Source organism: Mesoplodon densirostris, chromosome 1 (assembly GCF_025265405.1).
Source record: "Mesoplodon densirostris isolate mMesDen1 chromosome 1, mMesDen1 primary haplotype, whole genome shotgun sequence".
NCBI classification, from domain to species: Eukaryota; Metazoa; Chordata; class Mammalia; order Artiodactyla; family Ziphiidae; genus Mesoplodon; species Mesoplodon densirostris.
The window spans coordinates 220,744,282-220,764,952 of NC_082661.1; the positions used below are offsets into that span (position 1 = coordinate 220,744,282).

A 20,671-nucleotide genomic window follows, 5' to 3' on the forward strand; every position below is an offset into this window, starting at 1 on the left:
TTGACAAAGCCTTCTCACTAGCATCATTCCATCTAATCTTCATGAAGCTGTAATGGGTTGGTAAAGTAATTTTTTAAAACAAAGGATAAAATGGGTTTAGAGAGGTTGGGTAATTTACTGAAGGTCACAAATAAGTGGTAGATCACTTGATCTAAGTCTAGAGTCCTTTCCACAATATCAAACAAATTGTAGACATGGAAACAAATCACACTTTTAAAGATAGCTAAAACTCCTTAAAGGAATAAGCTTTTCATTACACATTTAGAGATGAAGCTCAAAGTGAAAATCTTCCCCTGAGAAAGCACTAACAAATGGGGACCATAGACTTTCACATGTTCAAAGAATTAATTCCAGGGTTATAGACTTAAGACATGGTAGTTAATAGAAAAGTTCTAGTTTGAAAAGATTTTTGCAAAAATGTACATCTCTATGTGCTTTGGATGTTTGTGCCATTTCTTAGTTACACGCTGTGTCCACAGCTGCTTTATTCCCATCCCTAGACTTCAAGCCACCATATTATTTTTAATTACCTTATGACTTACTTTCAGTCAATTGTAATAACTAAGATCATTTAACCAATAAAGTACTTTCTTGAGTAAAAATTATAGACTTTTGGAATATGGTTCCAAGAGCAGTTCAGTTTTCAGATTTACTATTCAGACCTCACATTTATCACATGTAGTATGAAACTGTAGTATAAAAACACTTCCCTTCACCTTAAAAATATGTGACATTTCCCTAAGAAATTCCCTGCATTTAGAAGTTCTGGACCTTCTCCACTGATAAATCTGAGTGTATCCTTTTGCAGACTACATGTGGTTTTTACTGTAGGATTTTGCTACATTTCATAAAAAGGAAAATACAGACAGTAGAAGTACAGGTGGAAGACTTGGAGCACAATAGTCCATCACATGTATGTTGGGGAATAAGTATCATGAGGACTTTCTCAAAGACTAAGTCTTCAAAGACTAAGGGTGGCAAAGATACAAAAAGTGCAAAAAGTCAAAAGAAATACCTTTCCTCAGTGGGAAAGATGACACGATTCAACATGAGTAGAATGATTAAGAAGGAGGGTTTATTGGACTCAATTACCCATATGATGGTTCATCTAGCTCTCACTTGAATTTTAAGCATTTGCTTAAAAAACGATTTCACATTAATTTTATTTCTTTTGGAAAGCCCCCATGTGTAATTTATTGGTAGTATCTCTGAAGAATAGAATTATTGATGATGTTTGGCTGATGTTTCAGATGATGGAGCCGGAAGACTGCTACAAGTGAAGCCATGTGTATAGTCTCAAAATGTCAGGATGGTACGGACACTGAAACAGAAAATAAAAGATACTAATTGTTTTAATGTTTAGATAATATACACTCTTACATGTGAGAGTACAAGGAGCACTAGATTTGTCTCTTTGAAAAGCTATCTTTGTTTCCTACTATTTCATTCCCATCCGTAATGCACTCAAGTCAAGTCAAGTAAAACATCATCTCATCTTTTCCTGTTGTGTTTTCTCCAACCTGAGGCTCTATTATATCCTGAATGTGACTGCCATTTAGGCTTCATTATGTATTAGATTTTCAAAATATAATTTTTGAGATCCCACATGCCTTGTATATAAGGAATACAAAATAACAATGTGTAATGATATGTAATAAGTTCATGCTATTTGTCACATACTATGTAGATGCTTTTCATGTATTTTATCATTTAAACCTCTACTTAAACAACAATGCTAGGAGGCAGTTTCTAATATTATTTCCATTTTAGAGATTGTAGATACTGAGACTTGAAGAGACTTGTAACTTTCTTTAGATCACACATCTAGTGTGGGATCCTGGGATTTAAATCCAAATACAAAGTTGCACAAATTACAAGATGATAGGTAATGTGCCTAAAGGTGCTGATAGTGTAATAAAGTTAAGCCATGTTGAAAGTTTAATAGAGCTTTGGTAAAGAAATATTTAAGGAGACTTAGAAGTAGAAAAAAGAGAATTGATTTGTACTGGGTGAGACTTTGTTCTTGGAAAGATCAGAAATGTTACATTTTACTGGAACTAATGTCCTTTCCAAAAACCATCTTCTGATGGGTAAATACTTTAGAAAAAGGTGGTCTTTGTATTTAAAAAAATTATATATATGTATACGTGTGTGTATATATATAATATATATGAAAAATGTATGTAGATAATTTAGAAAGTAAAGGACAGTATAAAGAAGAAAGTAAAGATAACCTGTAATCCCACAACCCAGAAGTAATCAGTGTTAATATTTTCTTGAATTTTGATCAACTTTTTCTAAACATATGCAAGTTTTTATTGCTCTTATTGAAAACTTGGAACCATATTGTATGTATAAGTTTGTTTTCTCTACTCTATAGCCTAAAATTACATCAGGAGAATTTCCCAGTTTAATGAAATCATTCCTTTTTAAATGGCTTCATTGATTTCTATTACATGTTTGGAATTTATTTAACTATCCCCTTAATGTTAACCTTTGGGATGTTTCCAATTTTTGATATTATAGATAATAGATGAACATGCTTAAACATATGTACGTTTGCATATCTCATAATTTCTGTAGAATATGTTCTCAGAAATGGCATTGCTGGGACATAGGATCTAAGTTTTATTTTTTTGTTTTGTTTTTTAATGTTTCTGATACAAATGACCAAACTGCTTTCTAGAAAGGATGTAATCTGGTACTGTTTGGATGCTAGTTTCTTTCCTTCCTCAATAATATTTATCAGACTAAGTGCCTAGTATGTGTTATGTGTATGGATGCTAAAGAAATATTGTTTAAAATTGAAAACCTCATGAGAAGAAGTGTGAAGTTGCAGAAAAAGCAGGAACTATGGAACAAGAAGGGCAGAGTTAGGTAAAACTGCCTATTATTAATTGTGCCCCATATATAAATGCAAATGATAAAATTCTTCTTTTTAGGTGGTTGTAAAAGTTAAATGTTAGAGGTAGAAAATGGAACTGGCTTGTTTTCCTAAGCTTTGAAGAACATGTAAGATTTAACGATTTAAAATAGATTATGTACCCTTCCTCTTTGCAATAATTTTTATTTGTGAAAACTTCTTTGTAAATGGAAAAAAGGAATAACAATAATAGCATTTTAATGAAGAAAGTAATATCTGTATAGAAAATAATGCCTATATAGCTTCACCAGCTCCCATAATGAGTTTTTGGGATGTCTTGAATGTAATTTAAATTTATAGCTATTAATAGTCAACCGTTTTAGGTGGCCAGGCAGGGGCTGCAGTCACTCCATGTTATAACATGACTATGTGGCTCATTCATTTTCCTTGCAAAGGTAAGAGTTCTCTTGTAAAGAAGGCAGAGGGCTCTGATCATTCAGATTTGCTCTGACCAGCATAATTTGGCTTCAACAAAACAGGCAATGCAAAGCATTTAGCTTCTCACAACGTGATCTTAAGTGTTCTACATGCAACGATTGAACTGGGAATGGAAAACCAAGGTACTGCACCCTTGTCTTTCTCTCATCCTTCTACTTTTTTTCTCTGTTAGTCCAACCGCACCATAAAAAGAAACTTAAAGTCTACCTCTTTCCTGAGCGAAGCAGGTCAAATCCTTCATTTATTTTTTCAAAGGGTAAAACATGGGTTATTAATGCATCCAGTGGAAACTTCTTAGCCATAAAATCAGCCACAAGTTTGGGGACAGAATCTCTACTTTTAAAGCCTGAAAAGGAAGTGACATCAATGTTAGATTCAGCCAGATATGAGGAGAATTGGAGAGGAGACTTTCCACATAGAATTTAAATGAAAGTTTATAAAATGTCCACAGACTACTATTACTGAGGTTAAGAAGAGATGGTGTGTTTCAATATCCTTTTGCAGTGATTTGACTTTTTAAAACAATCTCCCCAAACAAACTAGGGCTCTTGGTTATTAGTTCTCTCATAGAGAAATTTTAGTGCAGATGGTTATTCTCAAAGTGAAGAAGAAAATTTAATAGTTGTCTAAATTTGGGCAGTGAGTGCAGACATAAATTATCGCTATGAATTTCCTGGATCCTCCTAGGTATTTCAGTGCATTGTGCAGTCACAAGTATCAAAAGGGATGATGCTGAAAGATCCTTGTTAGTTTATGGGGACTCCATTAAAATCTGTCTTGGGACTTTCTTTGTGCATTAGTTCCACATCTAGTTGATTTGGAGCCTATAGATACAAAGGGATTTTAGTTTATTTTTAAACTACATTGCATTTTATTTTTTAAACTAATTAATTAATTTTGGCTGCGTTGGGTCTTTGTTGCTGCGCGCGGGCTTTCTCTAGTTGCGGCGGGCGGGGGCTACTCTTCGTTGCGGTGCGTGGGCTTCTCATTGCGGTGGCTTCTCGTTGCAGAGCACGGGCTCTAGGCGCGCAGGCTTCAGTAGTTGTGGCATGCGGGCTCAGTTGTGGCTCGCAGGCTCTAGAGCACAGGCTCAGTAGTTGTGGTGCACGGGCTTAGTTGCTCTGCGGCATGTGGGATCTTCCTGGACCAGGGATCAAACCCATGTCCCCTGCATTGGCAGGTGGATTATTAACCACTGCACCACCAAGGAAGTCCCTACACTGCATTTTAAAACCTGGCCTTGTCACATGTAAAAAGGAAGAAATCCTGACGTTAGTAAGCATTTGGCCCTCAAGCCTAACTACGTACCACCAAAAATAGCTCCTTTCCAGGTACGTCCAGTCAACAGCAACATGGGGTTCATAGAGAGATTTTGGGTACTAGGAGATATTCCTACAATGACGCTTACTCCATATGCTTCTTGACAGCACAGCAAGGCAGCCATCTGGAATACAATTAATATGTAGCATCATTAAAGTGGATTTTCTGGTAGTCCCAACTTATGATACACAGTATCATGTAATATGGATCTAGCTAAATTGTGAGTGTGTGGTGAGAAGAGATTATGCCTTTTTCTTCATTCTCCATTATTTCCTAAAGCCACTAGATGTGGCTTTAGAAGATGCCCAGAAAATATTTTTGAATGAGACAATAGATGAATGAATTTGTATGTTTGTATGTACTTAAGTCTTCTTTAGAAAGTAATAAAGAGGCAACTATCATTACATATATATAATCTGATTCCTCAAATAAAGGTAATGTTTATCATCACATGACCCCTGGGCAATCTGAGTTAGTTAACTCATTCTTCATTTACTTATTAAGTAGATATTTTGAACTCAGTACTTTGAACCAGGTATTTTGATGGTGAACCAGATACAAGGTCAATTACATCATCAACATTTCTCTCTTTCCCATTTCACAGTCTCCCTTTTTAATGGATCCCCATTTCTACCTCCCATTTCTAGTGGACACGTTTTTCCTAATTTATGTACTTTATTTTTTTCCAGTTTTGTTGAAGTATGATTGACAAATAAAAATTGTTTAATTTTAGGTTGTATAACGTGATTTTTAGGGTGAACAATGTGATTATTTAATATACATCTGCCATGTGAAATGATTACCACAATCAAGTTAATTCACATTCATCACCTCACATAGCTACTACCTTTTTTTGTAGTGAGAACATCTGAGATCTACTCTCTTACCAAATTTGAAGTATACAATACAGTAGTATTAACTATAATAACCATGCTGTACATGGAAGTCTCCAGAACTTACTCATAACTAAAAGTTTGTACTCTTTGACATCTACCCATTATTCCTCTCCCACTCCTCCAGACCCTGGCAGCCACTGTTCTACTCAGTGGTTCTAAGAATTTGATTTTTTTAGTTTACACATATAAGAGAGGTCATATAATATTTGTCTTTCTGTGTCTGCCTTATTTTACTTTGCATAATGTCCTGCAGGTTATTCCATGTTGTTGCAAATGACAGGACTTCTTTTTTATGGCTGAATAATACTCATTCATATGAATTAATATTATATATATTATATATACATCACAATTTCTTTATCCATTCATCCATCAATGGACATTTAGGTTGTTTCCATATCTTGGCTATTATGAATAATGCTGCAATGAACATGGGGGTGCAGATAGTGATTTCTATATTCTTTGGATATATACCCAGAAGTGGGATTGCTGGATCATATGGTAGTTCTATCTTAAATTTTTGGAGGAACCTTTATACTGCTTTTCATAATGGCTGTACCAATTTTACATTCCCACCAACAGTGCACAAAATTCCCTTTTCTCACACCTTCTCCAACACTTGTTATTGCTTGTCTTTTGATAATAGCCACTCTAACAGGTATGAGGTAATATCTCTTTGTGGTTCTGATTTGCATTCCCTGGTGATTAATGATGTTGAGCACCTTTCCATATAGTTGTTGGCCTAAAACAGGCATGTTTTAAATGTGCTTTTAACTCCTGTGTGACTTTACTTTAAACTACACCTATTACTCTGGAACTTGAAAAGAAAGCCTTTCCCCTCCAGTCAGGTTTTTAAGCAGGTTTGCAGTAAGAAAGTTGTTTAGGATCCCCCCCGAAATATATAATAATCAGTCCTTTGATTTTGGAGTATGACATTTGGAAGACCATAGAACTTTAGAACATGTGGCTATCAGATATTTAAAACAGTCCAATTCCACAAGAGAAAATGGAGGGAAAACCATAGAAAAATGGCATAAGGAGAAAGGCTAGAGCCTTGGAAAAAGTTGGATTGTGTTGGAACTTCAGTCATCTATGGCATATTGTCCCAGGTCAAGGCTGCAAAGAGCTTTACTCTTTAGGTGCTGCTTCCTACTACCAACACTGCTGGGACTTACTGGAGAACCTTAAAAGGGGGCTTTTTTGTTGTTGTTGGTCTCTGGGGGTTTTTTCATTAGGATTCTAGAGAATTCTGGTTAGGTGAAATGTAGCTAGGGATGTGTTCTCTGTTGCAATTGATAATTGTAATTATTTGAAAGTAATATCATGTATATTTTAAAGATGATGTAAGTGCTGCAAGATTGCAAACAGTACTGTTTGTTGATGACACCAGCTGACATTTATTAATAAGAGCTTGCTACTGACAGGTGGCACGTGCTAAGTATTTTACATGTTTATCTCACTTAATCCAGAAACAACACTATGAGATACGGTATCACTTAAATTTTTTTGGTGGAAAAACCTGTTGACTTTTTAAAGTATTCAGTTCAACACACAGATTTGGATGCATATTATGTACCAGGCACTGTGCTGCCTGCTGTGGTAAAACAGGGCATATTTTCTGTTAATAAAATGATACGGAGCCTAAAGTTGCTCATTTTTTCTTTTGGCCAAAATATGATATCCATTAAAACCTATAAAAATTGTCAAACCATTTTTTGTTAAGAATGTGGGGGAGAAATCAAACTTGCCAACTTGAAAACAGAATTTATATTCTTTATATTGACTTGAGTTTGAATTTGTTTGAACTAAAAATTAAAATAAATTTATGATGGCTCAATAAAAAAACCCTCTTCTGTCTCTAAAAAGGAAATGATACTTGTGACAGTTATACTTAACTGATGGAATGAGGTTCCTCATAATAATAATTAAGCAATCCAGGTAACAAATAGGAGATGGAAAATTGCCATAGTTTAAAAAATATTCTTTATATATAATGTTTATATTCTGCTGCATAAAAGTAGACTCTAGAATGCAGAAGCTGATAGCTCAAGGCATTTCAGGGTACATACCATGGTGTCAAAACGACCGATGACTTCAAATGAAAAATCCACACCTCCACCACTCATTTCCTTCAGCACCTCCTCGATGGGTTTCTCATAGTCCCGAGGGTTGATGCACTCGGTGGCACCCACCTCTTTGGCCTTTACAAATTTGTCTTTGTTGATGTCCACTGCAATGATCCTGGCTGCTCCAGCTGCTTTACAGCCCATGATAACAGACAGACCAACTCCTCCGAGGCCAAACACGGCACAGGTGGAGCCCGGGGTGACCTGTGTTTTCAGAAAATGCAAAAACAGGTTAAGTAATGATTGTTAGAAAGAGCCTAAATTGTATAAAGTGCCATGCTTTTCCCTTGTCAGGAGCTACTCAAACTATGTCCATCTGTTGTCAAAACTTCTTTTGGCTTCAGCTGCTTCATGTTTAAAATGAAGGGGTTGAATTAGATGAGTGGTTCTCAAATTTTGCTAGACATTAGACTCACCTGGGGAGCTTTGAAAAAAAATCTCAACTCCCAGGTCACAGCCCATAAGCAATTAAATCAGACTCTCTGCAGGTAAGACCAAGTCTCCAGGTGACTCCAATGGGAAACCCAAACTGGGAGCCAGTGGACTGGATGATCTTTGAGCTCTAAATGCTAGTGACCCCCTCTTAAAGAGAATCTATTGATAGCCAGCTTCAGTCCATCACACATACACAAACACAATTTTGGGGAAATTAAATAATGAGTAGAAGAGAGGAGACTGAAAAAAAATAATCCAATTGAACCCTCAATAATTAACTCCTTGGTTCATTAACTTTAAGTAGTCATGACCAGTATAATGAGAGCAGAAATTATCTGTGAAACATAGAAGAGTTATCCTCGGCTTAAAGCAAACTTAACAACAGGGGAAATTTAACAGGTAATTTTAAGATAATACTGCTTGGGACCAGTGTGCTCTGAGTGGGTCTTTATGTCTGCTTTTTAAAGTACACTAATGAAGAATAATGCAATGAAAAGCTAGTCTATACTTTAATAATGGATGAAATTCATCATCACAAGTGCCCTTGGCTTCTGCTCTGTGTGTAGGTTCAGTTGGACCACCTGCTCAGATGAGGCAATTGCACAAGGGACTTAGTGCTAGGCTCACAGAAATTTGGAAAACATGTGCTCTCAATTGTTTAACTTGCCTAAGGAACTGTTTAATAAACCTAGTCTGCTATAGTTAGCCTTCAGTGTGGGTGAAATGTTCCTCCTGTCCCAAGTAAACATTCTGTGGGGTACAACACCACTTTTTTACCTTAGAAAAACATGAGGCTTGTGATTGTGATTTAAAAGTGCTTGTAATTATGTATTACGGTTTATGATTCAGCAGGAGTTTTGAGAAAGAGGCTAGTCACAGCTGGCATATGAACCAGTTGTGAGATTTTGGGCAAATAGCTTTATGTCTCTGGACCTCAGTTTCATAAGATGAAAGGATACTACTAGATTTCCAACCTTTTGGGAAGAGGAGCCTTTAAAGAATTTCTCCTTAAAATCTACCACTTCTGAAGTGTGTGTGTGTGTGTGTGTGTGTGTGTGTATTCGTGGCAGGGGTGGAGGTATAGCAGTGGAATAAATGCTTCATGCATCATTGAAGCTTCATTGCTTTCCTCATAGAGATCCATAGAGTGGGTATGTTGGCGACCCTCAGTTTGGAAGTATATCGGGATATCAGGTAAGGCTTTGAAATCTACTGTTCATCCTAATTCTAGGAGTAGAAGATCCATGGACTAGATGCTCCTCAAAGGCAACCCCTTCATTTCATTTACTTTTCCTGACTCAGAACTTAGTGGAAACTGCTGTGTATGGCTCATGTTGGTGCTAACTACAAAATGAATGATGAAACGAGCTCCCAGCTCTAAAATTTAGTAATCCCATAAAAAAACACATGTAGAAGAATAATTATGGAAAACATCTTTACTTTCTCTTAGTTAATTATCAACAGCTTTTCATTTGTGATTAACAGATAAATTTTCTAGGATGTGCTCTCAGTTCCTTCTGAGGGCGTTTTCTACTTATAATCAACAGCCTCAATTCTATGGAGCATGTCAATGTTATTACGGTGGTGGGGGGAGAGGCTACCAGTAAATCTGTGTAGCATGATCTCTGATTCCTGTGAGAAGCTGCTCTCCTTTTAGCTCCTGACAGTCTGAGTGTAGCTGGTTTTATCACCCATTGTAATTCCTACCTTGGCAACTTTGACTGCAGACCCATAACCAGTAGAAAATCCACAGCCAATGAGACAGACTTTCTCCAGTGGTGACTCTGAATCAATCTTGGCCACTGACATCTCATCCACCACTGTGTACTGGGTGAAGGTGCTGGTGCCGATGAACTGGTAGATGGGCTTCCCTCTGCAGGTAAACCTGCTGGTACCATCCATAAGGGTCCCCCGAGGCTTGGTCAGACTGGTCAGTGCAACACACAGGCACATGAGGGTATGAGACAGGAGTATAACTGATGTGCAAATTCCTTGGCTGTGTAAGAAGAGTATCAGAAACTTACCTGTTTCTCAGGCAGAAATTGCCTTCCGGGTGTTTACAAACACTGCACTTTCCACACTGGGGAACAAAGAGTGGGATGACTTTATCACCTGGGGAAGGGGATAAAACAAATTCTTCTTAAATTTCTACCCAGGCATTAATAGAGCTAGAGCTTAAAGCTTACACATATGTATTAGAGGCACTTGACTTTGAAAAGTCTCCAAGAATAGGGTCCAGTCAGCACTATGTCTTCGCCATTGCCTGCCAGCATCGTTACCAGTTTGGGTTTATATATGCCTGAAGATGCCCAAAGAAAATGCAAATGTGGAAAACAACATGGATTTTTAGAAGTGGTTCCACTGTGTTGATAGTTATCTTTTATTGTGTGCCCTTTCTCTTGGGGATTTTATATGTATCATCTCATTTAATCCTTAATAATTAAAACAAATATTCTCACTGTAAGTGTAAATATAAATTTAAGTTGTGAGCAGGCTGCCATAGTTCCACTAGATGATCCAGTATTTTGTAATAGTTTGGGATACAATAACAATGAGAATCTCAACAACTATTTCTTGGCTTTTCAAGGTGATTATGCTTATCTCTACTATGAAATGAGTCCTTTTTTAAAAAAAAATTCTTTTTTAAAGAAAACAAACAAAAATAGGACACATAAGAATTTAAGAAATGCCTTTGAAAACCTCAACCCTCAATAATAAGTTAGACACTTTCTTTTAGGATAAGAACTGGCTTTCCAATGTTTGTAGCTGATAATTTGTGAATAGTTCATTTTTACTGCTATGGTGGAGGGAGCAGGGGTGAAAAGTAGGGGTGTCGGGCTTCCCTGGTGGTGCAGTGGTTGAGAGTCTGCCTGCCGATGCAGGGGACATGGGTTCGTGCCCCGGTCCGGGAAGATCCCACATGCCGCGGAGCGGCTAGGCCCGTGAGCCATGGCCACTGAGCCTGCGCGTCTGGAGCCTGTGCTCTGCAATGGGAGAGGCCACAACAGTGAGAGGCCCGCATACCGAAAAAAAAAAAAGTAGGGGTGTCATTTATTATTAATAGATTTCTAACTAAAGGAAACGCTGAGAGCTGAAACTCAAACCAGACAACTTATTTTATTTTTTCTGTCCACAGGTCAATTAAGTATTTGGTAAGCAGGGAGGTCAAATCTACTGGCTAAAGTGATTTTTTAGAATTAAAAATATTTATTTTTAATCATCTATACTACTTATCCAAAAGACTCAGAAAGATAACATTTACTAGATAAACTTTATATGAGATGATAGCATGGAAATTTTCTGTTTATTCACAGTTTACCTCTAAAAATATTTATCTGTATTAATACACAATAATATTAGGATACAATAAATATTAAAGAAAAATAGTGCTTAGTAACCAGCCACATTTAATCATGGTTAAAGGTAATAAAACAGATATTGTTTATGGCAGGATGCCTCTGCTAGTTCTCTTTCATTTCCTGCCAACTAGTCTGTTTAATTCATTCTGTGTTCAGGAAAGAAGGCCATATTGGAAGGGGAAACCAGTGAATGGGCTCCACTTCCCACCTAAGAAGAGATAATGTTGATTCAGTCGTGGCCTCACAATCCCCATTGTGTGAAGTCAGCACAGAACAGGTTCCATACACTGATCTAGAGGCTCAGGCCACAGACATGTTTTTTCCCTTGTCTTATTTGTAGTTTTCTTTGGACCTGATAGAAGACACTGCTTAGCAACACTAAAATGGGAACTAATTCATTATGAGATCCACCCTGGCAGGCACTGGGTCTTTTTTGATCCTCATGTATTCCCAGGATCTAACATGGTGGCTGACATCTACTAGGTCCTCAAGAAATACTTGCTGAAGGAGAGAATACAGGAGTGCATGGATGCATATATGCCTGAGACAGGCAAGGAGGGAGGAAAGGAAGAGACCTCTGGTCAAGTCCTAGCTCAGCCTTGAGCAAATTCTTTCATCTCTTATTAATTCAGTGTCATCATCCAGGCTGGATCATCTTGGGGTCCTGAACCAAAGCACATTCCCCAACTGTGAATTCTGTACCTGGTTTTACTGTAGTCACCCCTTCTCCAATGCTCTCCACAATGCCGGCTGCCTCATGGCCTATGATCGCAGGAAGAGGTGTGATCAAAGATCCATTAATCGCATGGTCATCTGAGCGACAGACTCCTGCGGCCACCATCTACAGGGTAAAGGGAGGATGATTAGATTCAGAAAAGATTATGACCCTCACTCAGATGGACTTAACGTAACCAGTTTCCGGAATTTGTGCTAAAGAGTTTTCACGGGTTTTACTGATAATTCCTACTCTTCCCAAATACAGATTCAATTTATACCCAAGATTATTCAGCCTAAAACCCTCCTCTACTTTCCTTTCATGCATTAAACAATTTGGAGTAATCGGTGAAATAATTGTTTCTGAAATATTTAAGTCATATAACATACAAGGAGGCGATCTTTTGTATAGAAGTAGGAAATGCAGATTAGCACCAAGAAAATAGTTACTTAAATGCTACCGTCTAGTGCTAATTGGTTTAAAATCTGGATATATATTCCTTTGCACTTATTTTTCTGTATTAACACATAAATTCTTTTTTATTTTACTAGGTTTATACTGTATATACTCTTTGGTCTCTTTTTAAAAAATTTAACAATTTATACTTACAACTTTCCTTGGCAATGAATGTAATTCCACTATCTGGATAACCATATGAAAAGTGCCTCTTAATGGATTTTGGTTATTTTCATTGTTACTCTCTGAAATTTTTAAACCTAAGATTAAATAGAAATGGAAGAAAGTTTTACCTTAATACGAACTTCATAGGCCTTAGGGGGTGCAACCTCCACCTCCTCAATGGAAAATGGTTTTTTGAGCTCCCATAGCACAGCTGCTTTGCATTTTATTACCTGAAAATTGAACAGAAAAATGATACCAGTTTTTCCCCACCCTTGAAGTCAGGGATTGTGTCTTTTACCTTTTTATGTGCAACATCTAGCCCCATGTCTAGAACCTAACATTGTTCCACAGAAATGAAAACCTTTGATTTGCAAAAAGAATAATAGTATCTCTTTATAAAAATGTGTAAAGCAATACCACAAGGAAAGAGAAATAGAATTAACTATAGTGAGACACTGAGATAAAACGGAATATATTCTTTTATGAAGAAAGAACACCATGGGTTTTTTTTTTCTCTAAGGATTGTTTATTGCTTCTATTTCCTAATGCAGTCCTGAAATAGGTTGTTTACCCAAAACTATTGGCTCGTACGTGAAGTTCTAAATCACTATCACTTTGCTGACAGATTCAGTGTCTGTTCACATGATACTGATTTCTCCCTTGCTCAGTTCTCCACTTAAGCCAAAATGATCTGACTTTATGACTCCAGTTATGGACTTGCCTCCCTGCCTAGGGTTTCTCTCTCTCTATTTGCCTGTTCCTCTGATTTTCTCTCTACACTTGTTCTATGTGCTATTTGTTTGCATCACTTATTTGAAAGTTAGCTTTGGCAGCTCTGTTTTGTTATATAATTTATGTATAGGGATTTCTTCCAGATTACACTTGAGCCCAAAATTGTAGAGTTTAAAACTCTACACACACACAACACACACAAACACACACACGCATATATTTAAAAATGGGACAACTGTGTATTTCACTTTCTAGCTAGCATAGCTTACTTACAGGTGTTCTTACAAATAAAAGTTGAACGCATTTTTAGTGCTTGGGAATGTAGTATAAGACTTGTGTTCATTTTTGCAAGGCTTGTATAGTTGACAGTTTTTTCTAGAGAGTTAACATATTGCAAATATGATAAAAATTCAATTGAAATTTATCTGATAATTTATTTTCATTATTTGTATGCCAAATCCTTCTACTTTGCAAAGTGTTTGTCATGGTCAATTCCACAATAAATATAAGAGTACTTGGAAATAATACACTAATGGTAGATAGGTGTTGATTATTGGGTGCCAATGATGTAGCAGGCACAAGTGGCTGTGCTGGGTGAGTTATTGATACATGTTTGACTTTTAAACTTCACAGGGCAGTATTATTGAATTATTAGTCTTATTTTACAGATGAAAAGATTGAGGCTCAACTGATTTAGTAATTGACTAAACACTTTTCCCAGAATCACAAAGCTGGGTGTCCAAAGAATTAACATCATTTTATCTTTTCACTACTTGATGGTAGTAAAAGATTAACAAAAGGTTAGAGGTTAGATAGCAATAACAACAATAATAGCAGTGACTAATATTTATTAAATTATTTCTATGTACCAGGCACTATTTTCAATGCTTTCCAGTATGAAAAATTTAATATGAATTTATTAAATTCTCACAACCACCTTATGAAAGTAGGTATTATTATTGTTGCCATTTAGCATTTGAAGAACATACAATACAGGAAGGGTAAACATAAATGAAGTGTTATCATATAGCTAAAAGTTATTGATGTTGCACCTGAGGAGTGAGGATTGATTGTCTATAATTTATAATTATCATTAATACACTTGGTTTACCCTTTTGATCTATGAACTCTTTCAAGCTGAGTTTTGGAAAATATAGTTTTTCTTTTTCTTTACTATTCTTCATTTGAAATGTAATATGCCACTGTAAATGCTAATCAGTAATGGATGAAAATAAAGTTAGAATAAGAAAACTGACAATTGGTTACCCATAAGATTTCCAACCAATCTCATTGATATAGGCCTTTTGTGTGTCACACAGTGTGTGTAGAAACCTCAGAATCTTTCAGTTGAGTCATGATAGCAAGATATTATATTGTGCAATCAACTCCTAATACAGCAAACCTACTGGAAACAGTTACACAGGCTTTTGCCATGAAGAAGTTAAACAACATGAATTGATTGTATTGAATAACCACATGTATTTCTCTGCACCTGTAAGCACATTGAACAAATAAACATAAATCTATGGAAGACTTAGAACCAAATATCTCTGTTCCCAGTGCTAATAAGTGGCTCAAACTGTTTCAGTATTAACTTTTTTTTTTTAATCACATTGACTTTTACATGAAGAAGATGTCATTCTTTAGCAGTGGTCCCCAACATTTTGGCACCAGGGACTGGTTTCGCGGAAGAAAATTTTTCCACGGACTGGGGGGTAGGGGAAGGGGGATGGATTAGGGGGTAATTCGAGCGATGGGGAGCAGCAGATGAAGCTTCACTGGCTGGCCTGCCTTTCACCTCCTGCTGTGAGGCCAGGTTTCTAAGCAGCCCAGGGGTTGGGGACAACTGTTCTATAGGATTTCTATGGAAATTTCCTGAATTGTGCCATAATAGGACCCTTTTAAATCAGAATTTGCATGTTGATGTTGGTTTGTTTAGTCTTGATGGTTCTAATGCTTTGAGATCAATAAAAGTTCTGTCACACTTAACTTTCCTGTATTCATAAAAAGAATATGATTATAAAGAATAACATTCATATGATGGTATCTTAGCATAAAGATAACTTCTTGATAAAAACATTTCATTTCTAACTTTAGATTTGAAAATTACTCATGATTGGATGTACTACTTCACATTTATTTAATATATGAAATATAGACTGTAATAGGTATAATGCTATACATTTTGTTAAAGATATTTAGGTATTGCCCATCTCAATTGTAGTTAAATATACCTTGTATATTGAAGCATATATTCTATGTTGTATTTCAGTATATATTATTTCTAATTTATATATGAATTTTAAGTTATTCATTAAATACTGTATCTCTTTGTGTATTATATTAATTAGAATATAATTCCAAAAGTAAAAAAAAAAAATTGCCTTACTTTTCCTGCTGTACTCATGTTTCTGCTTTCTCTGCAGGCCAGGAGACGTGAATTCTTACAGACTCTTCCCTGCTTAAGTATGTACAACAGATATATTGCACAGATTATTGTTTGCTTGGATAATGCCCAATTCTACACATGTGATCTGGGACCTTTAAGCCCCTCCCATCAGCTTATTTTTGACCAAGTCAAATCAGGAAGAACAGGGCACTCAAACACTGACTTTGTTTGCAATATGCTAATTTCAGGTAACATCTTGATTTCATCAGGTTAAATATTTCCCTAGATATATCTTTTTCATGGATTACGTATTTCTCCTCTCTCAATCCCACACAGGGTGTTCAGAGTTCTGTTTTCCCTTTGTGTGAACTAAGCTCCAACTTCTAATCCACATAATGCAGTTAGCAAGGAGGAGGAGTAAGAAAGCAGCACAAATGCCTTAGGACGGAGAGAGTTACAAGCCTGAGGAATGTGTTTGCTTCAGCACTCTCCTCCTCTTCACAGCAGAGAAGTCACTGTCACAGTCCGTGACAGCAAAGGTGCTCACTGTTTCTGGCATTTCTGCTCCACTCAATACCAATTAGCACCGGCTGGGAACTTCCCTGTTCCAGACACTCACTCAGCTGGGTACTGTGGGGTGACAATGATGGATAAGAGATGGCCTCTACCCGTGCCAGGAGGCATTACGAGGCAGTGGTTATAGCATGACCTTGGATTTGAGCAGACCCTATCCTTACTAGCTGTGTGAACTTGGTCTTGTTACTTAACTGTCCTTGGCCTTAGTTTCCTTATCTGTAAAATGAGGATGAATAGTAGTGCCACCTGAAAAGGTTGTTTGATGGACAAATGAGTTAATCCTTTTAAAGCACTTAGGGTGCCTGACACACAGCACAGCCTTTAATAAGTGTTAACTACAATGATCATCCATAAAAGTAAACTCACAATCTATGGGGGAAAAAGACACAGGCAACCAAGTCAGACCATCTGTGATGTTCTATATCAGAGGGAGGGCATTCTGACTGAAGGACTCAAAGGAGGCTTTGTAGAGAGAAGACATTTAAGTTAGAAACTAAATGATCATTTTGGCAATTAGTCAAGAAAACTCCTGTGCATTTCCATTGTCCTTTGTTCAGTGCAGTGAGTATGAGAGTTTGATTTTTAATAAATCTCAAGTCTTTTACCAGCACTTGGAGGACATAGTGCATTCAACTACTTAATTAGATTTAGTCTGTCAACATGTATATGTTAACAAAAAGGGTATGTTTCTCTGGAATTGTCAAGGGAACAACACTATTGTCTGTTTCCAACTTTACTTATGCAGGTGTAGAAAGCCATACTAGGGTTGCACTACATCCACCAAGAGGAGAGGCAAGAAAGGTCTTCCATCTCACTGTGGTCTTATAATCATTGAGTAGGCACCACTTCTAAGGAATGGCCACCACCCTGCTCTCACCCACCTTAACTTGTGGAGGAGAGCAGTGCAAAGAAAGGGAGTCTGACCACTTTTCAGAGATTCTGGATGGTATCAGGGGGCTGATATATCCTAATCAATTTGAAAGACTCATGGGATTCGTGTGTTTATAGGATAATGGAAGGATAGGGTATCAGGAATAATGTAAATTCTTAATAAATTGGTGGTTTATTTATGAGATATAAATTTACAGGAAGCTAATGGCCACCATTAATTGAGCACCTGCTATGCTTCCAGAACTCTACTGGGAGTTTTTCCTACATTCTCATATACAATCCTCAGAACAATCCTACAAGGAAGATACTACTAGTATTCCCATTTTACAGATGAGATAAGAGAAGCTCAGAAATTATACATCCCTAAATATCCTTTCTACGTCAGAAATATTGGCTTCAAGAACATCAAGATACTCAGGCTGATGTTAATAAGAGTGTTAGGGTATGAATATAATAGGCAATCACATAAGCATCAAAGGACAAGAAGTGAATGGTATGCCCTGAAAAAGTGAAATATCAGGGCTAACTGACTATTTCATATCTTTGATTCCCTCTCCCTCTCTTTCTCTCTCACTCTCTCTTTCTCTCTCAGAACATAGCTTGGCCGTAAGTCTTCTATCTTTTGACTAAAGTCTCTCCATCAAGCAGTTGGGTCAGGTGTTGTCTTAGTCTGTCTGGGCTGCTATAACAAAAATATCATAGACTGGGTAGTTTAAACAATAAACATTTGTTTCTCATAGTTCTGGACTCTGAGGAGTCCAAGGTCAAGGTGCTGGCAGATTCTGTGTCTGGTGAGAGCCTACTTCCTGTTCATAGATGGCCGTCTTTTCACTGTGTCCTCACATGGTGAAAGGAGCAAGGGAGTGCTCTAGGGCCTCTTTTATAAGGGCACTAATCTCACTCATGAGGGCTCCACCCTCATGACCTAGTCACCTCCCAAAGGCCCCACCTCCAAATACCAGCTATTGGGGATTAGGTTCAAACATATGAATTTTGGGGAATGCAAACATCAGTCTGTATCAGGTGTCCAGCCATGAAATAGTCAGTTAAAAACAGATGGTTGAATTTATGCAGCTGTAGAGAGCTACACCATCTCTAATGGTATCATGAAGCTGGAAAGTGGCAGTGGAAGAATCCTAAATGAGGTCTGCCCAATTCAGAAGCCCATATTTCCCTCACTACTTTATAAAAAGAAGGCAGGGCAGAACAGGGTTTGAATAAGACATTCAGCTATCTATCCACAAAGGTGGACCCCACATTTTATAAGGCCTGAGAACTCTTTAGCAAGGAGATCAGAAACCATCCAATCCAAACTCCTTATTTTATAGGCCAAATGACTTGGCAAAGCAATGTGGTTAATATTTACTTAAAAGATATTTGGAAAGGAAAAAGATGTAACTCTTCTCATGGGTGCATAAATAATCTAATAGCTTTCAAATATTGTGGGGTTTGGGCAAGGTAAAGAGGGAGGTTAGCAACAGCCAAACATTTAAGTTGCTATGGCAGTATGTTTAAACTGCCCAAATCCAATACTACAAATCAAGTATTGGACTTCCCTGGTGGCGCAGTGGTTAAGAATCTGCCTGCCAATACAGGGGACATGGGTTTGAGCCCTAGTCTGGGAAGATCCCACATGCCATGGAGCAACTAAGCCCATGCACCACAACTAGTGAGTCTGCGCTCTAGAGCCCGAGCCACAACTACTGAGTATGCATGCCACAACTACTGAAGCCCACACACCTAGAGCCCATGCTCCACAACAAGAGAAGCCACCGCAATGAGAAGCCCACACACTGCAATGAAGAGTAGCCCCTGCTTACTGCAACTAGAGGAAAGCCTGCAAGCAGCAACAAAGAACCAACACAGCCAAAAATAAAATATAAAATAAATTAATTAATTAAAAAAAAAACAAATCAAGTATTTACTTAACATTTTACTTTGACATTGAAGCCTAAGTATTTTTTGTTGTTGTTGTTGTTGTTTTTTCTTGCGGTACGTGGGCCTCTCACTGTTGTGGCCTCTCCCATTGTGGAGCACAGGCTCCGGATGCGCAGGCTCAGCAGCCATGGCTCACGGGCCCAGCTGCTCCACGGCATGTGGGATCTTCCCGGACCAGGGCACGAACCCGTGTCCCCTGCATTGGCAGGCGGACTCTCAACTACTGCGCCACCAGGGAAGTCCTGAAGCCTAAGTTTTTGAGGGAGTTAAAGTTATCTCCTTTTCCCCCAAGTTAGAAAATATTTTGGCAACTTTGACCCCTGATCCTGACCTAAAGAGCATGTATAGAATGTTTAAAATATTTGTTTGTAGATCTCCTTGTGAAAGGTCTTAGGAAATAATCTCAGAGAAGTGTTAAGACAAAGCCATGCAGACTTTCTTGACAGTTTTCTCTGAGTTCCAAATTTGAATTATCTGAATGCGTAGCAGATGTTTTAGTGAAATATTATGGATCAGTATGCTGAAGTGCTACTCAAATGATAATTTTGAGATGATGCAGAAACAGAAATATTATCTAATGATATTTTTTAAAATTGAAGTATAGTTGATTTACAGTGTTGTTTTAGTTTCAGATATACAGCAAATTGACTCAGTTATACATATCTATCTATCTACCTGTCTATCTATCTTTTCTTTTTCAGATTCTTTTCCCTTATAGGTTATTACAAAATATTGAGTATAGTTCCCTGTTCTATACAGTAAGCCCTTGTTGGTTATCTATTTTATATATAGTAGTGTGTATATGTTAATCCCAAACTCCTAATTTATCTCTCCCCCCTTTCCCATTTGGTAACCATAAGTTTGTTTTCTGTGTCTGTGTCTATTTCTGTTTTGTAAATAAGTTCATTTGTATCATTTTTTTAGATTCCACATATAAGCGATATCATATAATAATTTTAAAGTAATGCAAAATGGCATGAATTCCGCACTTTAAATAATATGAAAGTATGTACCAGGGAAAGATGCAATCTACACACTGAAAACAGTTGTTTAACCATGAAGAATCTATGGTGATTTTCCACAGGATAGTATTTTTTTTATTGATCATCATGTTATATTACTAAATATAGCCAAATTTTATAGAGTGATTGCTTTATTAGTGCTTTATTTACATTGTTTAGCTTAATATTTATTAGGAAGATATTATCATACATCACCCTTTGTAGATAAGAAACTGAAGATAATACATTAAAAAGTTTTCTCCAAAGTTCTTAATAAAGAATAATAACGATGATACTAGTAGCTAGCAATT

At 37.0% G+C, this 20,671-nt stretch overlaps 1 protein-coding gene across 1 annotated transcript; it reads right to left on the bottom strand.

Moving 5' to 3' along the window:
- Positions 1 to 1,296: 1,296 nt before the first annotated feature.
- Positions 1,297 to 15,972, bottom strand: LOC132500333 (alcohol dehydrogenase S chain). The gene is made up of 9 exons (XM_060115309.1): positions 15,955 to 15,972; positions 12,962 to 13,063; positions 12,200 to 12,338; positions 10,163 to 10,250; positions 9,846 to 10,065; positions 7,647 to 7,907; positions 4,670 to 4,805; positions 3,569 to 3,707; positions 1,297 to 1,321 (listed from the first exon to the last, which is right to left on the bottom strand). Exons 1-9 carry the CDS (start codon positions 15,970 to 15,972, stop codon positions 1,297 to 1,299), a joined length of 1,128 nt encoding a protein of 375 aa, XP_059971292.1.
- Between the last annotated feature and the right edge of the window lie 4,699 nt (positions 15,973 to 20,671).

Excerpts from the sequence above, each read along its gene's own strand:
- LOC132500333 (XM_060115309.1), bottom strand. Across the intron at positions 10,251-12,199 it reads GGTGACTACAGTAAAACCAG|GTGATAAAGTCATCCCACTC; the intron begins GTACAGAATTCA and ends CCCCTTCCCCAG. Across the intron at positions 1,322-3,568 it reads CTGCTTCGCTCAGGAAAGAG|TGTCCGTACCATCCTGACAT; the intron begins GTAGACTTTAAG and ends TTTCTGTTTCAG.